The sequence below is a fragment of the Corvus brachyrhynchos genome, unplaced genomic scaffold (genome assembly GCF_000691975.1).
Source record: "Corvus brachyrhynchos isolate BGI_N302 unplaced genomic scaffold, ASM69197v1 scaffold44, whole genome shotgun sequence".
Classification (NCBI taxonomy): Eukaryota; Metazoa; Chordata; class Aves; order Passeriformes; family Corvidae; genus Corvus; species Corvus brachyrhynchos.
This window is the reverse complement of record NW_008238359.1, coordinates 6,988,230-7,006,285: the sequence shown is the minus strand read 5'-3', so window position 1 is coordinate 7,006,285 and position 18,056 is coordinate 6,988,230. Positions and strand designations below refer to the sequence as shown.

At 39.5% G+C, this 18,056-nt stretch overlaps 1 protein-coding gene across 2 annotated transcripts in view; it reads left to right on the top strand.

Annotated features, from left to right (window-relative positions):
• Positions 1–18,056, top strand: part of NOX4 (NADPH oxidase 4) — a 113,183-nt gene that overhangs the window by 51,411 nt on the left and 43,716 nt on the right. For both annotated transcript variants that reach the window (XM_017735992.1, XM_008634937.2), the window contains exon 12: positions 14,289–14,370. In XM_017735992.1, coding sequence (XP_017591481.1) covers positions 14,289–14,370 — 82 coding nt within the window. The remainder of the gene's footprint in view (positions 1–14,288; positions 14,371–18,056) is intronic.

The following is an 18,056-nucleotide window of genomic DNA, read 5'->3' as shown; positions in this document are numbered from 1 at the left end:
AATTTACTCTACTTTTTGTGAGCTGCATGTCCTTACACTGAATTTCAGTCATCCTTGAAAGAGCAGTTACCTGTTCCAAAATGTCCTTCTTTTCCAAAATGCATTAAAATCAATGCTGGTCTTGTTTGTGGGAAGCAAATTCTACGCTCCAAATTTTATCTTCAGTTCCTACAGTCCCTTGCAACTCATCTTTGCATTCATGTGCGACCCCCTCCTGTTGCTCAGTCTTGTCCTTTGACTTTTGTATATGCATTGTTTCTCAGATGCATCAAGTACTAGCTGGAGAATTTGAGTTTCACCATAAGGAAATAGTTTCTGATCCAGGAATTTGTAAGGGGCATCTTGCAGCCACAGCTCTCTTTTGCCTCAGTCCTTCCCTGGAGAAGGATCTCTTTTAATCATAAATATTATTAATAAAAATCTGCCACCAACCAACTGTATAGTTATCAAGTGCAAAAATAGGATTCCAGTGTGTGTGGTAGCCCTCAAAAAAGTTGACTTCTTCCTTTAAAGAAACAAATCAAACCAAACCTCAGAACTTGCACTGAAAGCACTGTGTCATGAGAACTGGCCAACAGCAAGTTTCCACAGCTTCTGCAAACAGATATTTTGGTATCTGCTATGAACAGAAGAGTTTGGTTTAAAATTTTTATGGCTACACATTTTATATGAATCACACGCAAAAATACATCACAGCTCTGTACTCAACTTTGAACCTCGTGGTCTTATGCCTCAAAGTTTGGATACCCTAGAGCAGAACACAGAGCTGGAGGCAAATTCCTAGTGGGAATGGAGTCAGACTGCCAGAGCAATCCATGTTTTATTATAAAGGCATCCTTTTGTGAGAGTCCACTAAATTAATTTGTAATTAAAACCCAATTTGTTTCCTTTCATCAGGTCTTTAAATTACAAAAGGCAGTGAGGCAGAAATGCTTTAAATATAATATACTATAAAGTTTATGATGCAGCAATGTAAATTAATTACTAGTGCATCCCAGTTTCGAGGGAGACTTGAAATGGTGGCTGCTACATGCTGAATGTGGCATTTCTTAGTGAGACAAAGGACTCAATTATCTCAGTATTAACTAAGTGCTGTGAGGGGAAACTGTAGGAGGGAATTCATAGCCTGGAAATCACTTTCCAAAATGCAAAGGAGACTGCATTGTCGTACATGGAGTAGACTGTGCTGTGGCCGCAATAAATAGCCCTTTGGTATGAAGTGCAGCAGCTGATGGGTGCAGTGTGTATTTTGTTTCACTGATATTATAACCCACATTTCTGCAGCTCTGGCATGTTCCTGTTCTTCCTCTTTCTTTAAAGCTTTTTTTCCTCAAAATGGGGACAAAGTGTCAGAGCTTGTTTCAAAAAGGATATAATTACTCTTCTTATTTGTGACATTTGTAGCAGATAAAACCAAAGTACATTGTAATGACATAGTATTTCATGAGAGGGAGATTTTGCAGGGAGAAGTAATGTCTTTCATTAGATCAGCTGAAACAGCTGGAAAAAAACAGGTTGTCTTCCAGGCATGCAGTGCCTTCAGCAGGTTTGACAACTATGTGGCAAAGTCAAAGCATAGAGAAGGGAATGAAATGACATTCCTGGCTACTTTGTAAAGCAAGTTTTTCCTTGAGAAATATGAGCAGTAAAATTGCCTTTTAACTGAATAAAATATAATATATAACACCTCTTTTTTAAAAAAAATATGTTTATTTAACTTTTTAATAGAGAAATACTAATTGTTTCTCAAAAAATTCGTATGGTCAAAATTACTGTCAGAAAGCCAAAAATATCACTTGTAAATGCTCTCCCCACTGCCTCTTAGGATTTGTATGTCTCCAGCTTTCTTTATCTTCTCTTGGCTGGGTTCCCAGCTTAGGGTATATTTGCTGTAATATGCCATGGTCTCACTCTCTCCTGGAGAGAGACACACTCACATCTTGGCAGACAGAGTGCAGTTCCTGGCAGGGAAACTCAAAAAGAGATGGGCATATGAGAAAACTTAACTATGACTTGCATGAAGTACTGCATTTTATTTATATATATATGTGCCCACACATATCCCCAAACTTTCAGCATTTGGGTGTGGTTTTTAAATTTTAATACCTTTTTTCTCTTGTAATTTCAATATCCTTTTTAAACAACAGTTTGATTGGAAATGTTTGACCATCTACAGAGAGTAAAATTTGGACAATGGTTTACAGAAAGCATCACTGTGTTTTTAGTAATTTGAAGGGACCCTGTTCTGTATATAGAAGCTGATAACCAGTGGATGACTGCTTACCTGGAATCAGGAAATTTTTAAGATAAAATGTTAGTAAAACTTAAAACTCTGTGGTGAACACCATGATCATGAATAAGAGAGAGTGCTTCTCTGCTGGGGAGAGAGCCTGGAAAGTCTGTGGATCCAAATAAACACATTAGTGTATTTATATGTATTGGAGAAAGAGGCACTCAGTGGAAGTGACAGCAACTGCTTTCAGTGTTGAAGGGGAATTTTGGGGAGAGGAGGAGTTTCAGAGCTTATTGGCTATTTTGGGTATTGCTCAAGTGTCTGCTGTGAGGATTTTACTGTACTGTCAATGATAACAAGTACACCTACAGCCTCTGAAAAGCCTCCTCATGTTACATGAAATTAAAATAAATCAGTGGGCAGTTGGTGCTCTTCACTGCAACAAGCAGCTTTAAGGACTATCTCTTGTCATAAATTTAACATATTCCCATATTCATTAAACACACTGTAAGTGCCATTTCCTCAAGGAAAATGCCACAGACACCCACGCACATTTCAAAGTCAAAGCTGTGGTGCCTTGCTGTGCTTTGCCAAGTGACTGGTGCCAGCCTGACGGCACAGGGCTTTCCCTCAAGGATTTCATTTACACTGTGTCAGCTGATTGTCTCTTGAGCTTAGCTGTGACTGGTTTGAAAAAAGAAAAATTTGTAACTAAAGACATTTTTATAATTTCTGGTATTTGATGTTTTCATTTTTTAATGGGCTGAGGGGATTATGCTAATTGTGCCCTGTTATTAACAAGCATGGCAAATGAAATTTTCTCAGTGCAATTTCCAAAAAAAGCAGCAGTTCCTTAATCCAAAAATTTTTAAAGAAAGAATATTTCTTTAGAAGTGTCCCATACTTTCCAGCACATATGCACCAGAATGTGCCATGTCTGCATGAAGAGGATTTTATCATTTCTGTGCCATTATGTATTGCTGAGTTTGTGATGGTGCATTGATGTGTTGTTATACACCAGGTCATGACTGGTAACTGATATCTAATGATAGTTTATACTTAGAGGAGTTGGCAAAATCACTTTTTCTGAAAAAGATGTGTCAAGTTATTTCCTTACAGTGATGTGAGGAACTGTTTGATCCAAATCGTGTTAAACCACTTGTTCTTTGTTCTGGAGAATAGTTATCAGTGTAGTATTGCATAGTAAAATTCTTCAGCTTTCGTCTCCCATTCAAGGCTGAAAATACTTCTTCTGTTGCCTTGAGTAATAACAGACTTTCTGTCATGTAAAAACATGTCTATTTAATATTTCATTATGTTCATAACATTATAGTTGAAGGATGGAGATGACAATCCAAGGGAAAATCCCACAGCATATTTTAATGAAAGTCTACACAAGAGCTACTGCTAAGTCAACAAATAAAGGTATTTGTAAGAAATTATGAATTAAAAATAAATGAAAACTACCCAGACTAGGTTGTATGTAGTAGTTTATATTCAGGCAGTTGTCCGTCTTAAGTTCTCGAGAATGACTTGTCTAATTCAAATATAAGAAGAAATAACAGAATTGCTCATATCAGGGTGAAATTAAACCATGCTTTGGATACATCTTCTGATACACTTGTATGCATTACGTTTTATCACCTATCAAAACAAAAAAGAGGAAAACAGTATCTAATGGCTCATTTCATTTGTCAGTCATTTGAATGATTTCCTGCTAAGGTTTTGATATTGCCCTTTGAGAGATGTTATAAGAAATAGAACCTCAGATGTGATTAGATCTTTGGAAAAAATATACATTTCTTCCCAGTGGATCATCCCCAGCTGACTAGCAAAATTTATATAGAAAATAGGATCCAGCTGAGCTCTGACCACATTATCCTGTGTTATGCTTCAGTGTAACTAGTGCTTTTAGAGAAAAAATTGCATGTGTTCTCTGAAAGGGACAGGCAGCTGAAAACACGGGGGAAATGATTTTTATATATCAGTGGAGTCCCTCAGTACCCTGTTTCTTCTTTTATTTCTTACTTGCACCCACACTGTTATTTCTAGCAGTTCAGTTCATCTAAGTGTTTGACTGGACAGGCATTTCCTGCACAGGGTGTCTGTCAGTGCTGTTCACTCCGAGCGCAGTATCCAGCACACTGCAGCTTCCCCTCTGGCCCTCTGGGAACAACTTAGCACCTTCCATGCAGGTATTCACACATCTTGGCTGTGAGCAAGGCCAGGTTATGCCTGATGATCCCTCTAAGGTCAGCTAAGCCTCAGTGATTAACAGCATTGGTGATCAGCAGCATGGCTCAAGGTTGCTGTTGGAGGGATGAGGGTTGGGCAATCTCTATTTTATATTCCAGGACTGTGAGGGAGGGTGAATTAACAAGGAAAACCCCATTCTCTTTTGCAAACTCCTTTTTCCTTTGGCGTTTCCCCTACTCCCCCATCCTTGCCCCAACTAAGAGAAGCCAGTATTTAACCTGCCCAGGCTGTCTGAAGCTTATTGAAGGGCAGTGTCTTGCCTGCATATCTATCAGCTGGGTGGGGAAAGTTGTCTCCTAACCAGCTGTGTCCCTCTCATCAAACAGACATGGGTTTGCAGTTTTATCCAGAGGTGGCAATCAATGGGAACAGCACAAAATATTGTATTCCATTTCTTTTCCGTAAGCAGACCCGCTGATTATATCCTAGAATCATGGAATGGTTTGGGCTGGAAGGAACCTTAAAAATCATCTGGTTCCAGCCTTGGAGACACATAAAACCCAACTGAACATGGCCATGAGCAACCTGCTCTTTCTAACCACGCTTAGAGCAGGACTAGATAATCTCCTAAGATTTCTTCTGCCCTCAACTATTCTGTGATTCTGTGTAGTTATTATACGGTAATTTATTTGTATATTTGAGAGAAATAATGAATCTGTGTGTGTATTAGTAAGAAGGTGAAATGATCCCATGCTTACAGTTTAAATTGACACCAAATAGGAATAGGCAAAAGCCCAAGAATGAGTTCACAGTGACTGGTGGCGGTTATGTTATGGTACAGAATTTCAGTCTTGGATAAGATTAATTCCTTTATTTTGTGACTGCCATATAAATCTGTTTAATGAAAAGTTCTTGTAGCTTGTTCAAATGTATAAAATATATTACACTTGCAAACCTATTTTTAGACCTGGCTAAAAATACCAGTGAATGTATGCATGTGGGTATGTGCTGGTGTTTAATATATTTGGTGACATGCTAATACACATGGCTGGCAATTATGAGACCATGGCAGCCCAAGAATAACACTTCGGAGTCATGATAACTATTTCCACGAAGACATCAGCTTAGTGCTCAGCAGCAATAAAGGGGAAAATTACTAGGAGTGGAGTGGAGAGTAAAGCCAAGGAGATGACTGTGCAGCTGGTGGGTGTTAACGTGGTGCTACCAGGACTTCAATCCTGTGTGCAGGTCTGGTCTTCATCACTCAGACATAACACTGGCCAGGGTTCAGGAAGGAATGGCAAAGATGATCAGAAGTGTGGCAAGGCTTCCAAACATGGGATTACTGACTATGCAGGGGCTCTTTAGCCTGAAAAAGATATAATTCAGGGGAATATAGATAGCCACAGTCTGCAAAATCATGCATAACACTGGAAGAGTGTTGGGTAGGGCCTGATTGTTCACAGTTTCTGCCAGTATCAGAGTTTTTGGCCATCAAATACAGTCAGTGAGATTTCAGGGCAAACGTAAAGTGATGAATCTTCATGTAGTAGGTGAGAAACACATGGAACTCCTTGTCAAATGGAATAGGTTTACATGGGGATTGGGCAAGTACTTTAAAGAGAAGTCTAAGAATTTCTTAATGGGCAAACCACCTTAGACTCAGGAGATGCACTGACATAGAAAAGGTTGAAAGCAGAAGAGTCTTACTCTGTGATCATTCTTCTATAGATGTGTCTGCAAATGAAGCCATATAATAGAGTAGGGGGGCCTTGGTGTGAATCAGTACAGCCTGATGAATTGTGCCTTTGCTCAGCCTCTTAGAGGCAAACTCTCTGGAGATGTGCAGAGCTGGATAGTATTGCAGTAATTGCACAGCTGGATAGTAGCTCCATTTCAGTGTTAAAAAATTCCATGTAGCTTTTGAAAGGTTGGGCTTTCTCCAGTTTCTGTATCAGATTACAAGTTACAAAGAGAGAACTAGTTGAATCCTCCCTGCTTTGCATAGTTTGAGTATTTTTTTTCTTTTTCTATGAGTGTAAGGACTTTTTAGATCAAATGTCACAACATTATCTTAAAGCCCAAAAGGATATACTGATGTCTAATCATTTCTTCTGGCGTGTTGTGAAAGAGGATAGTACAGCACTAGTGAAGGAAATGGTAGTTGAGCCTCCCTGCATTTGCTCATGGGGAATTCAAAAAGCAAAGTACAACCCTTCATGGCCAAAGGCAGCAGCTGTAGAATGCAGTGCTATAAAAAAATCTGCATAAATAACGTTTCCTCCAGAGCATGTATTTATAAAGGTATTTTTTTTAAGTTGAAGTTTTGTGTTGTTTAGAAACTGTGTTTTACTGTTGCACTTTGTAAGTGCTGAGTTGTGGAATGAGCTGTACTGTCACGACAGAAATAGATTTCAAGTATAGTAGGTATCTCTAAGGCAAAAAATGTTCCTTGACTAAGATATCGGTGCTCAGCAGTCAGCTAATTCCCAGCTCCACTAGGGAGTTGCTATGTTACCTTCAAAAGGATTTCCAGCTCAGTATGGAGCACCCAGGCTGCTTGACTTTGGCGTTGTGTCTGCTTCTCTTCCCTGGCTGTCTGGGGAGCCTGGGTTGGGCAGTGTAGCTAATAGGCAGTCTGGGTCACTCAGTGATGTCTTGCCAGGTCAGTCGTACAAAATGCAGTTCAAATATGGTCCTCAGAATCTCTCCTCCTTTTTTTGAAACAAAACAAGTGATGCCTTTTCCTTCCAACCTTTTAAGGTTCCTGGGACAAGAACTGGGTTTTGCTCTCTTTCTTCATTGGCTGATATATGGGTATACCTACCTAAATTATGCAAGATGTGTGATTGTAGTGTAAATAAGGGAGATCTAGCTAGAAATAAATCCTTCCACGTCAATTTTGATGTAGTAGTCGGGACAATTTAAAGACACAAGAAAGCAGCTAACATTGCAGCAGGAAAAGGAGTTGGTGATGCTGGAATCAGGGAGGGAGAATGATTTTGAACTGGTAAGCACACAGCTAGAGAAAAGAGAAGGAGCTTTTTAGAATGCAAAGGTAGGTTAGGAGAGAAAGCGGAGCATACACAGACTTTCTTTAAAGAAAGTAGGACTATTCTGCAGGTCCAGAGTGACTGGAGGTTCATTGCAGACCTGTGAAATGATTTGTTGAATTCCTTATTTTTCCCCATCTGCTTAAATAAGCTAAAGTCCTGCAAAAGAAAATGTTGAAAGGAAGGATGATCACTGTTTATTCACCTGCCTTGGAAAATGAAGAGTCCATTCGCCTTTCTGTAAAGGCTTTTCTATTTCCCTTAAATAAATATAAACAGCAAAGGGTTTATATATAGTTTTCAACTTTCTGGGTTTTTGCTAGTTTTCAGGGGTTTTCAGTAGCTCTGTAAATAATGGCTCTAATTAGTCTTTCAGATGACTGATCAAGAGGGAAGGAAACGATGGTGAAAAAACAGGAGAATTAACTCTGCGAGGCCTAATGGACTGAGAATCATGGAAGTTCAATCTGGTCAAAAAGCTTGTCTCTATCAGCAAAATATGTATGTTTCAGGGGAATTCCAAGGCTGATGATGTAATCATTTTGGAACCTTTTGATCATCAGCATTAACTCATCATCTTTTTTTTCCTCCCCTTTTAATCTGATGGAGGATATTTGTAGCACTGACTCTTCAAGAGGAGAGAAGTGATAGCTCCTTAACTTCAAGAACTTTGGCCATTAATAAGCCACAGGTCAAACTAAAATATCAGACATTTCATTTTTATGACATCTTGTTGCTCATCGTAGTTTTATAGTCCTTAACTGGCAAGGACTTCTTCCTAAATGCCTTTTATTTTTACAAGGCACTGTGGAACTACTTATGACAGCATTTCCAAATTTACAGAGCTTGAAAACAAGTTAGATTAGTGGATCTCAAATCCTATTAAATATCACCAGCAGTTTTAAGAAAGCTGACTTCTTTTTAAATTTATTCTGTTTTAATTATTGCAAGTTGTTATTCATGACATGAAAGGTGTTCAGACCACTGTGCATTTTGCATAAATAAGCAGATTTTTTAGTTTGAAATTGGAGGACTTACAAATGTTCTTGTGGTGAAAGGTGGAACTGATATTTGTTTCTCAGTGAATGCAGAAGAGATAATTACAGAAACATGACTACAAAATATCCAAATGTAGAAGAGTGCCACTATTGATAGACCATTTGGTAGGCAGCTTGGCTGGCTGCTGACCTGCAATTTCTGTACCTTATAACTGGTTAAGCTATTCTGTTCTCCCATTCTCTGGTTGCTTCCTCATCGCATTTCTATTTATTCTTATTAACTTCATTTCTAAAAAAATCTGTAAAACTGGTATTAAAAAAATCCTTATCCTTTAAAAGCCAATTGCCATCAGTTTAATGGTGTTCTTAATTGAGTTGATTGCATGCAATTCAACCTTTTTTTATTAGAGTTTCAGAAAATGGTCACAAGGTGCTGGGTAAACGGTGGTTGGGATAAACAAACCAGTAATGTCTCAGACTGCAGTTATATACTGCAGTGACCTCATAAGTTCATACCTGTCAAACTCTGAAGGAGCAGGGATTTGATTTTTCAAGATCCTTGGAATTCAGCAGAGTGAAATCACAGTGAAAGTGGAGTGACTTTGCTGTTATTTTCTGTAAGGTATTTTGTAAAAAGAAGGAGCAGGAAAAGACGATCACAAGACCTGACTTTTAAAGTCAAACCTTACACGACGGCAGTGTGTGACTTTTGGCATAATTTTTGAAGTGCTAAAGCAATAAGAGCTTCAGGGACGTGACAGCTTTAAAAAACAAGGCCAGTGCTCCTTGTGCCACAGTGCGTTTCTGTCTACAGAATGTGAATAATAATGTGTTTTAACTCACAGGGACCTTCTATACAAATTATTTTTCTTTTCTTTGAGAAGCCCCAGATATTAAAATATTGCAAAAATTTCCTTTGTCTCTCTTTCCCCTTCTGCAATAGTGTATCCTGGAAGAAGCAAACTTGACTGTGTAATCAGTTTGAGTGACCTTCAGACCGTATGCCCATTCTTGCTCTCATTTTTCTGACACTACTGTCAACACACCATACTGAGCACAACCCCATTCTGTTTGAGAACAAATATGGCATTAATCTAAATATTTTAAAGGGAAAATTTCTCTTGAAATGCAACCTTCTGTCCTTGTAGATTAACTGGCTTGCCATAACGGGTGTTACCATAAAGATGGTAAGGGCATTTATAACTGAGATTCCAGTGGCTGACTTGTGAATATGTTATGCTGGGAGGGGGAGGAGGAGCAAAAGATAGAATAGAGATAAGAAAAATTAGATAAAAAGCAGGGAAGAAAGGTGTGTATATATATATATATATATATAGTACAGGTTAAATCCATGAAGATTTCAATGGCAAACTTCTTCTTTATAGTCTGCAACCTTCCTCATTTAGGAGGACAGGGCATAAGATTGTGTTATTTCAACCAGCCCCCAGTCATCACAGGTAACTAACTATGCTACATGTTTAGCTAAACATGGATGGTCTCAATGAGACTGCCTAAATTTAACTGAGGACTTCTCACTGATAAAGGACTTGGAAGGAACTGTACACTCAAAATGAAAGCCAGGATGAAGTTGAAGCACTCATCGTATTGAAAACATAACTTTGAGCATAAGATGTGACTAAACAACCCTTCTTGGTGTCTCTGAGAACTTTGTCCTGTGAGCAAACTTACGGGAGCATCAGTGAGACAGGCTGCAGTGTCACACTCAGTGGAGCAGCAAAACAAACAGTGGTATAGCTGATCTCAGAACAATGTGAACAATCCGTTAGCTAGTGCAGACTTAAACTCATGCAAATAGCATGAACAGAATGAGGAAAAGAGAAGATAATCGCCAGTTTTCAGAAGTAAACCACCTTGGCCAACACTTAGACAACACTTAGACAAAAGCATCACAGGAAAAAAGATTAAATTTTGGAAGACACCTCTCTAAAATTACCCAAGTAATGAAAAGACTGTGACTTGTTTTAGTTCTATTGATCAACTACTGATTGCAAATGAAAATAATGTAAACATGCTCTAATTATTGGTTTCATTAGTTCTCAAGTCTTTCATTTGTTGTTGTAGCGTGAATTAGAACAAGGTCTTAGGTTTCTGAAGAAATTCTCCCCCATTTGGGAAGCTATCATTGTGACTTTGTTCTTGCAAATTGAAAAGCCTTCTCTTGTAAAGCATTAATCTTTTCATATTTACTTTTGTAAGAGCACCAAAAGTACCTGTGCTGTCAGTAGCTGCCAAGGCTCTGGTCACCTCCCTCATCACCTTGCTGGATAGTCCTTAAAGGCAATAGTGTCATTTGTACTAGAGTGACTTTGGTAGTATGCACACATATGTGTAATAGGTGAACATCACAGAGCTGAAAAGTGACATGTGTACACAATGGTCCCGTGGGACAAATTAGTCCTAAAGATTTCTGCATGCCATTGCTCTTAAGAGGATTTACAGGACATGGAGGTTAAATGTGCTGGGAGAAGTTGTAGGATAGATTTGAGATGAGGTGCAATATTACCTTATAGTGTGTTTCTATGGTATCCTGGTTTCAGCTGGAATAGAGTCAGTTTTCTTACTAATAGCTGGTATAGTGCTGTGTTTTGGATTTAGGATGAGTATAATGTTGATAACACACTGATGTTTTAGTTGCTGCCAAGTCGTCTTTATGCTAAGACAAGGACTTTTCATCTTTACATGCCCTGCCAGCAAGAAGGCTGGAAGATATAAGGTGTTGGGAGGGGATACAGCTGGAACAGCTGACCCCAACTGGTCATAAGGATATTCTACACCATATGGCATCAGTACATAAACTAAGGAAAGATCACTAAACTACCACAGCTGGTCAGGAGCCAGTGCTCAGGAACTAGCTGGGCATTGATTGGCAAGTGTGAGCTGATTGCATTGTGCATCACTTGTTTTGTATATTCTAACTATTTTTATAATGATTATCATTTCTTCCCTTGTCTGTCCTAATAAACTGTCTTTGTCTCAACCCATGAGTTTTGTTGCTTTTACTCCTCTGATTCTCTCCCCCATCCCACTGTGGGGGGAGTGAGCGAGCAGCTGTGTAGGGCTTGGTTGCTGGCTGAGGTTAAACCACGCCACATGGAAAAATGAGTAAAGTTGTATGGTGAAAAGAAAATACATCTGTCTGGGAAATTTGCCATAGTGTGGGGGGAAAAAAAAGTTGACTTTAACTAAAACAAGATCTAGTAGGAAAACTGTTCAGGCCAATTTCAGATGCCATAACTTGGCTGCTTTTGTTCCAGTGCTGGCCAGCCCTGTCACATTACTATTCAAAATATTTTCAAGATCACTGCTTGCTGAATTGAGTCCTGGAGTGAAGCCAGGTGGCCTCGATCAATGTGGAAGGGCAGCAGCACAAGAAAAAGTCATGGAGTAGGAGATAGAGATGGAATATGTCTCTCTGCCTGGGTGATATCCATCTCAGACAGAACAGTGAGGCGGGACATATCTGCACACTCACTGAGATGTGTTTTGTCTCTCCCAGAGAGTCACAGACCCTTACCAACGTCTGAGAAACCAGCTTCACTCACCTACCTGTAATGTGGTGTTGTGCAGCACTGAACTGAGTAAGAGCATGTCTCTCCACATTTTATATCACTGTCACACCTGATTACAGGCCCTCAAAAGTAAATCAGCCATGCCAGCACAAAGACAGATCCTTAATCATGGTGTCTCGCACTGTGTTCTAGACATCAAAATCCTCAAGTCATGGAAAGAAGGCCTGTCACTGTGTTTGCCATTGTAAACTTCCTCTCATTCCTCCACCACACACACAGAAAGGCTGTTGTTCAAATGAAGGCTTTTGTAGAGGATGCCTGGAAATGCAACAGTAGCTTCAGTTGTGTGAAGAGATTACTGAGGTGGAGGTGGAAGTTAATGTGCTAGCTCTGAAACATAAGGGGATCTTTTGCATCGGTGAAAGCTTTCTGAAGCCTTTCAGTTCTTGTCCAGTGGCTTTTGAAGATGGTAATGTATCATCTTTAAGGATGATAGGGCATGTGTATGTACAGTCTACTGCCATGTACCAGAAGACTGAAAGAAAAGCAAGCTTCTTCATCTTTCTAAAAATTCAGGAAGAGATCAAGAAGTAGCCATAATGGCAAGCTTTTTCTCAAGACAGTGAGCAGGCTGTTTCCTGAAAGGTGCTCATTGGATTTAACTTTCATCTTTACAGCATTGCATTTATTGCATTTATTTTTGTTGGCCACATCTGGTCTTTGTTCTAATTAGGTACAGGAAGGTTAAGTTACATTTTGAAGACGTGGTAAGAATTTTGCAGGTATGAATTATTTTTTTCAGAATTGAATCTGAAGAGGTGTAGAAATAAAGGAACAAAGATAAGCCCTTCTTTCTTCACTGGCAGATCCTGGTCTCTTATCCAAGATGTTTGCAATACGTCTTAGCCAGCTGAGGAAAGACTAGAGGTGTGAGACAGCTGACCTCTTTCTGAATTTACTGTGCTTTTTTCAAGGTCTTACAACTTTATGAAGCATGGTTTTGGGTGGGTTTCTTTCCACTTTAGAGGCTACATAGCAGAACCGTATCCAAATTAATGGAGTTTAGTTATGATGACATAGCATTACATAAAACTAAATGTTTTTCTGTCCTGTAATTTCCTTATCCATAAACTTGTTGTTAGAGGATATTTTAATATACATAAGAATCTAAGAGGAGGAGGACTACTCTTACCCTCAGGTTCAGTTGCCAGAATGAAAAACTTTCATGGAAGAGAGTTAGTTTAGAGAAATCCATGGTACAGCTGCCACACACAACACAGGCTACAAAACTTTGGTGTAGCAAAAGAAGGATAATAACTGTAGCTGAAGACTTTCAGCCACAGTTATAAGGTATTGAAGGAAGGGTAGGAGATGGAAAGGGCATCACCTGTGTCCTAAATTCTGTGCCAGTGTAGAACAGATTAAGCTTGCAGATGATGGAAGGAAAGAAGGAAACCGAGCATGTCCCATGCTGTGGAGAGCTACAGGATGTACTAAAGGAATTTGGTCTGGGTGGGAAATCCTATTCTATCCCTGAATCTGGGTATTATGTGAATTTTGAGGAGGTTTCCGTCTTTCACTACTGAGAAATCAGGCCTGATAGAAGCTCCTACAGATCCTACTTGACTTACTGCATCCAACTACCTCTACAGAAAGGCATAAGAGAAAGGCAGCTATGCAAAGCACAACCATCCCTTCATTTGGTGGTCAGTGAAATTAAGTTACAAAAGCTTTACCTCCTGCAGATAATCCTATCATGCAATTTTTAAAATAGATGACAATAGATGACAGTGACAAAAAAGCAGTCCAGTCTTCCAACCATCCTTGCAAACATCAAGTCAGTTACCAAAGGATTTGTACTGCAGTTTAATTTAGATGAATTAATTAATCTATGTTTGTTTAGACTACTGTGATCCTTGAATTCTTAGGGGCTCCTCCTTTCTGTTTAGGTTACACTGTTCAAGGCAGGGAGTGTTTATGGCTGTCTCTGCGTGATACCCAGAAGACCTCTGTGCGGACCTCAGAAACTTATAGACACTACTAGAATTCAGTATTGGATGAAAAAAAAGACATTTTAAAATATTAAAAGTTTTTTACAGGAAACAGTGATTTTTAGGCCCTATATGCTTAGCTTTGTCCTCTGCTAAATATTGCTGGAGAAGAGAATTCACTGATATTACTGCTTGCTAACTTGTGGCCTGAATTTATAATGCAGAGTCACAGTCTGGGTTTGTTCTTTTTCTTTTTTTCTTTTTTTTTTTTTTCTTTGTCCTGACAGAAAGATTTCGGGATTTACTGCTTCTACATTCTAATCAAGATACAGAGATTCTGCCCATCTTTCAGCAGAGGCGCTATCCCAAGTAAGTAAGATTGTCTTCTTGGGAGAAATAAAATCTTTATCTATTTGCAGCAAGGGAGAGTAAAGCATTTATAGCCCTGTAAATGCTTTTGGTGCGAAGTCCTTAGGCAGAGCTGTCAGGGAGCCACACTTGCACTGATCTCTGCAGTCTTTGGAGTGGTGTTGGGGAGAAGCAGACACATTTTGCAAGCACGCCCAGCTGTCAGTGGGGGAGGTGGTGGTGGTGGAGCACAGATGTTGAGTTGCCTTGATCAGTGTTTGATGGAGCTTTGTTTCACTGTTGACACAGGTAGATGTTTAGTCAGGCTAATCCCCATTCTTGTCTTCTGGGATTCCATCATTTATGGTGACAGATTCCCTTGAATTTTCACAGGCTTTCCTGTGAAAGCCTGCAAACACTAGGAAACATTTTTTTTCCTGCCTTTTTTAGGGGTATATGTTTGCCTATATCCCTAAAGGGATCAAAAGAGTAGTATTGAGTGTTTAGGAGGTCTTGAATGTATTGTGTACCCTGGTCCATACCTCTTCTTTTTCCAAGTGACATACCTGAGTGAAACAATAAAAGCTCTTTGCTATATATTGACTAGAAGAAACAGTGACTTTCATCTAAGTCTTGAACAGAGGCAGTGAAGGGGAAAGAAGAGGAAATAGTCCTCACATTAACCCTGACCAGAATGAGCAATGAAGGAATGCTAGTGCAGGGTGGACAGAGGGAGGAGAAGGAAGAAAGGATGTATGAAGACAGTCCCCCAATGATGATGGAAACAAGCAAAGTTATTTATTTTAGTTACTATTCTTAGGAGGTTTCTGAAATAGGTAAGAAGCCAGTGGAGCTAGGTGTTAAATCTCTTAAAATCTGATAATAAAATTTAGTTTTAAGAGCAGACAATTAGAGAGGCTGAGTGCTGAAAGCCTGTCACCTCCTCACTGTGAATACTTGAAAATAAAAGCACTCAAGGATGAAATCCTGATTCTGAAAATGGTGAAGTTTTACTTTGACTTCAAGGGTGACACAGTTTTATCCCCCTAAATTTCTTGTTTGTATTGTCCATTGTCACTGTATTAGTGGAATACTGTGGAGGTACAATATATGAAATAGTGCAAGGCACCTTTTGCAGATGGATTGGTCTGCTTGTTTCAATAGAACTTCCATGAATTATTACTTTTCTCCTCATCCTTTGGAACCCTGGCAGTACTATGCTTTGCTTGGCTTAGATTATTTCATTTTTGATATGGACGCTGTCAGACTGGTCTGAGAAACCAGTTCATTGTCCTTCCTCAAAGAACAGACTTATCTCTATATAAATCATTCCTAAGATGTTTGACTTTCCATTTCATTACATTCAATTTATTGCTAGCATTCTTGGCAAAAAATCTACTAACAATTTTACGCAATGTCAGATTCATGGGCGAATGGGTTGTCTGTTGTCTTCTGACAGTGGATGTGTTCAGCTCTTCAAAGACCATAGAGCAAATAGCTTGTATGGAGTTCTGCTGCTGTTTGAAGTTATAGCGGCCTTGCACCACGGAAAGGACATACGCTTTCAGCCACATTACTTGGCAAGATTGACTGATTCCTCTAACATACAAAAATCAGCCAAATTTTGGCACCTAACCAAAAAGAAGTTGTCATATGTTCTTGAAACCAATAGATTCTTGTTTATAGGATCATTAATTGGTGCAAATTTGCTTGCTTGTTACAGAAATTTATCGTATATTACAGCTTATTTAGAAACTGATTGAACACTATTGACATGTCCGAATTTCCCCAGGGGTTGTCTTTGAGCAAAGTGCTTGTGTTCAGCAAAGAAGAAAACCTGTTCATAATATATTTTGTCTTATTCCCATGTCATTTTTTCACCTTTCCTATTCTCATTTTCACTGAAGAGTCAGCAGAAATTAAGGTAATGAAGAGACAGATCTCATAAATCAGTGTCCCTTCACTGACTTCAGCTGAGCAGTGGCTAGTTGTACTACATAAGGATCTGAGCAGGAAGGTCATCTTAATGAGATGTTGTCATAGGGCACAAACTGGAGCATGTAATGATTAAAGAAATCCTAAGAATATTGAAGGTTAAAAATAGAAGAGAATTTTTAGTAATGACTTAGCTGAATAGCTTGACTAAGCAGGGCTTAGTAGGTAGAATGGATAAAATTTTTCCCATATTTAGAGAAATCTGTCCAAAGGAAGGAGATTGGATAGGAGGATGTTCAGCACTACTCAGGATATTCAGAATCATTGCAATAAATATTAAAGGCTAAATGGGCAAACTATAATCCATCAACTTTTAGAAGAAATAGAAACCTTGGTGTTCTTGCCTGAATTATATTCTTGTACATTTATTACATTAAGACCTGAACTCTTTCTTTTTTTTTCTTAAATCTTTCCCAGGGAAAAGCAGGATAATTTTGGCTGCATGTTGTTCTCAGAGAAGATGTCCGTGCACTGGAACGGCTGGAAGAAGTTTTCTAGAATATGCATGGGCATTTTCCTGGATTTTCTGGGGTAAATGTGCCAAAGAAACATGCTTTGTCCTCCTAGTTGATGGAGAAATGTGGGATCTTTTTATTGTCCTTGTGTTTGCCGGAGTTTATTCTGATCACCTTGACAAGCACAGGAGACTTAGAGGGGCCTGAGCTTACAAAGATCAAGCGTTATGAAGCCACACAGCACATCACCTTGACTTCTTAACGTACCACTGTGTGCCCACAAGTCTCACGGCATCATGAGCACCAGTTCTCACCATGGCCCATGGGCTAGGATGCAGTGCTCTGCCAGCACATGGGTGCAGCACCCACCCAGTCAGCCCAGCCTGCAGCGTTTGTCCTCTCACTTTTCTTCACAGGGCTGCAGAGCAGAAGGAGCTTGGCTCTATCTTATGCTTCAGTCCCATGCCTAGAGTGGAGTTTTTAATGGAGCACACTGCACTGCATGTAGTTCAGGTTATAGAACTAGCAAGAGCAGTCTAATTCAGGCAAGTCTTTTTGATACCTCAAGTGACTGATGTGGTTCAGAAATCAGATGTTACTAAACCTCCCTTAGCAACCCCATCCAGAAACTGACCTGTCCACAAAGAGAAATATTTTGAGGGGAAAACCTGTCTCCTTGCTGACATGAGGCCATTACCATGTCCACAACGATTTGCATTCCTGAAACTAAGAATAAACCTGCAGCTGTGGGCAACCAAATGGGTTGGGGTGCATGCCGAGAGTAGCTGCCCAGGAAAACCCTCTGCACGCAAAACACATGACAGACTTATCTGCAGCTTGGTCCTGCTCTCCCTCACTCCACAAGCATGGTGAAGTCACTGAGGGGAGTTATGCCAACACAATCAGGTCTATCAGCAAACCAAACTTTTTTGCAATGATCTTATCCCAACTCCTTATTTTTACAATGGGCATTAGGGCTGCTGTATCTCATAAAAAGCCATTTAGGGTTTCACATTTAGCACATTTCTACAGGAGCTTTTCTCATGTTGGTATCAAGATCATGCTTTCCTTGGTTGCCCACTTTGTTGATGACATTCCTACATGTTTTTTTCACAGTTTCACTCGTAAAATTCAAGAACTGGTAGAGTGCAGCAAAGGCTACACAGGATTGCTCCTGAAGAAGGCACTGTGCTCATTAATTTGGCTGTGGAGTCCAGCATGTGATCGGGTGGCTGGTGGTAGCAGGGGCTTAGGTTT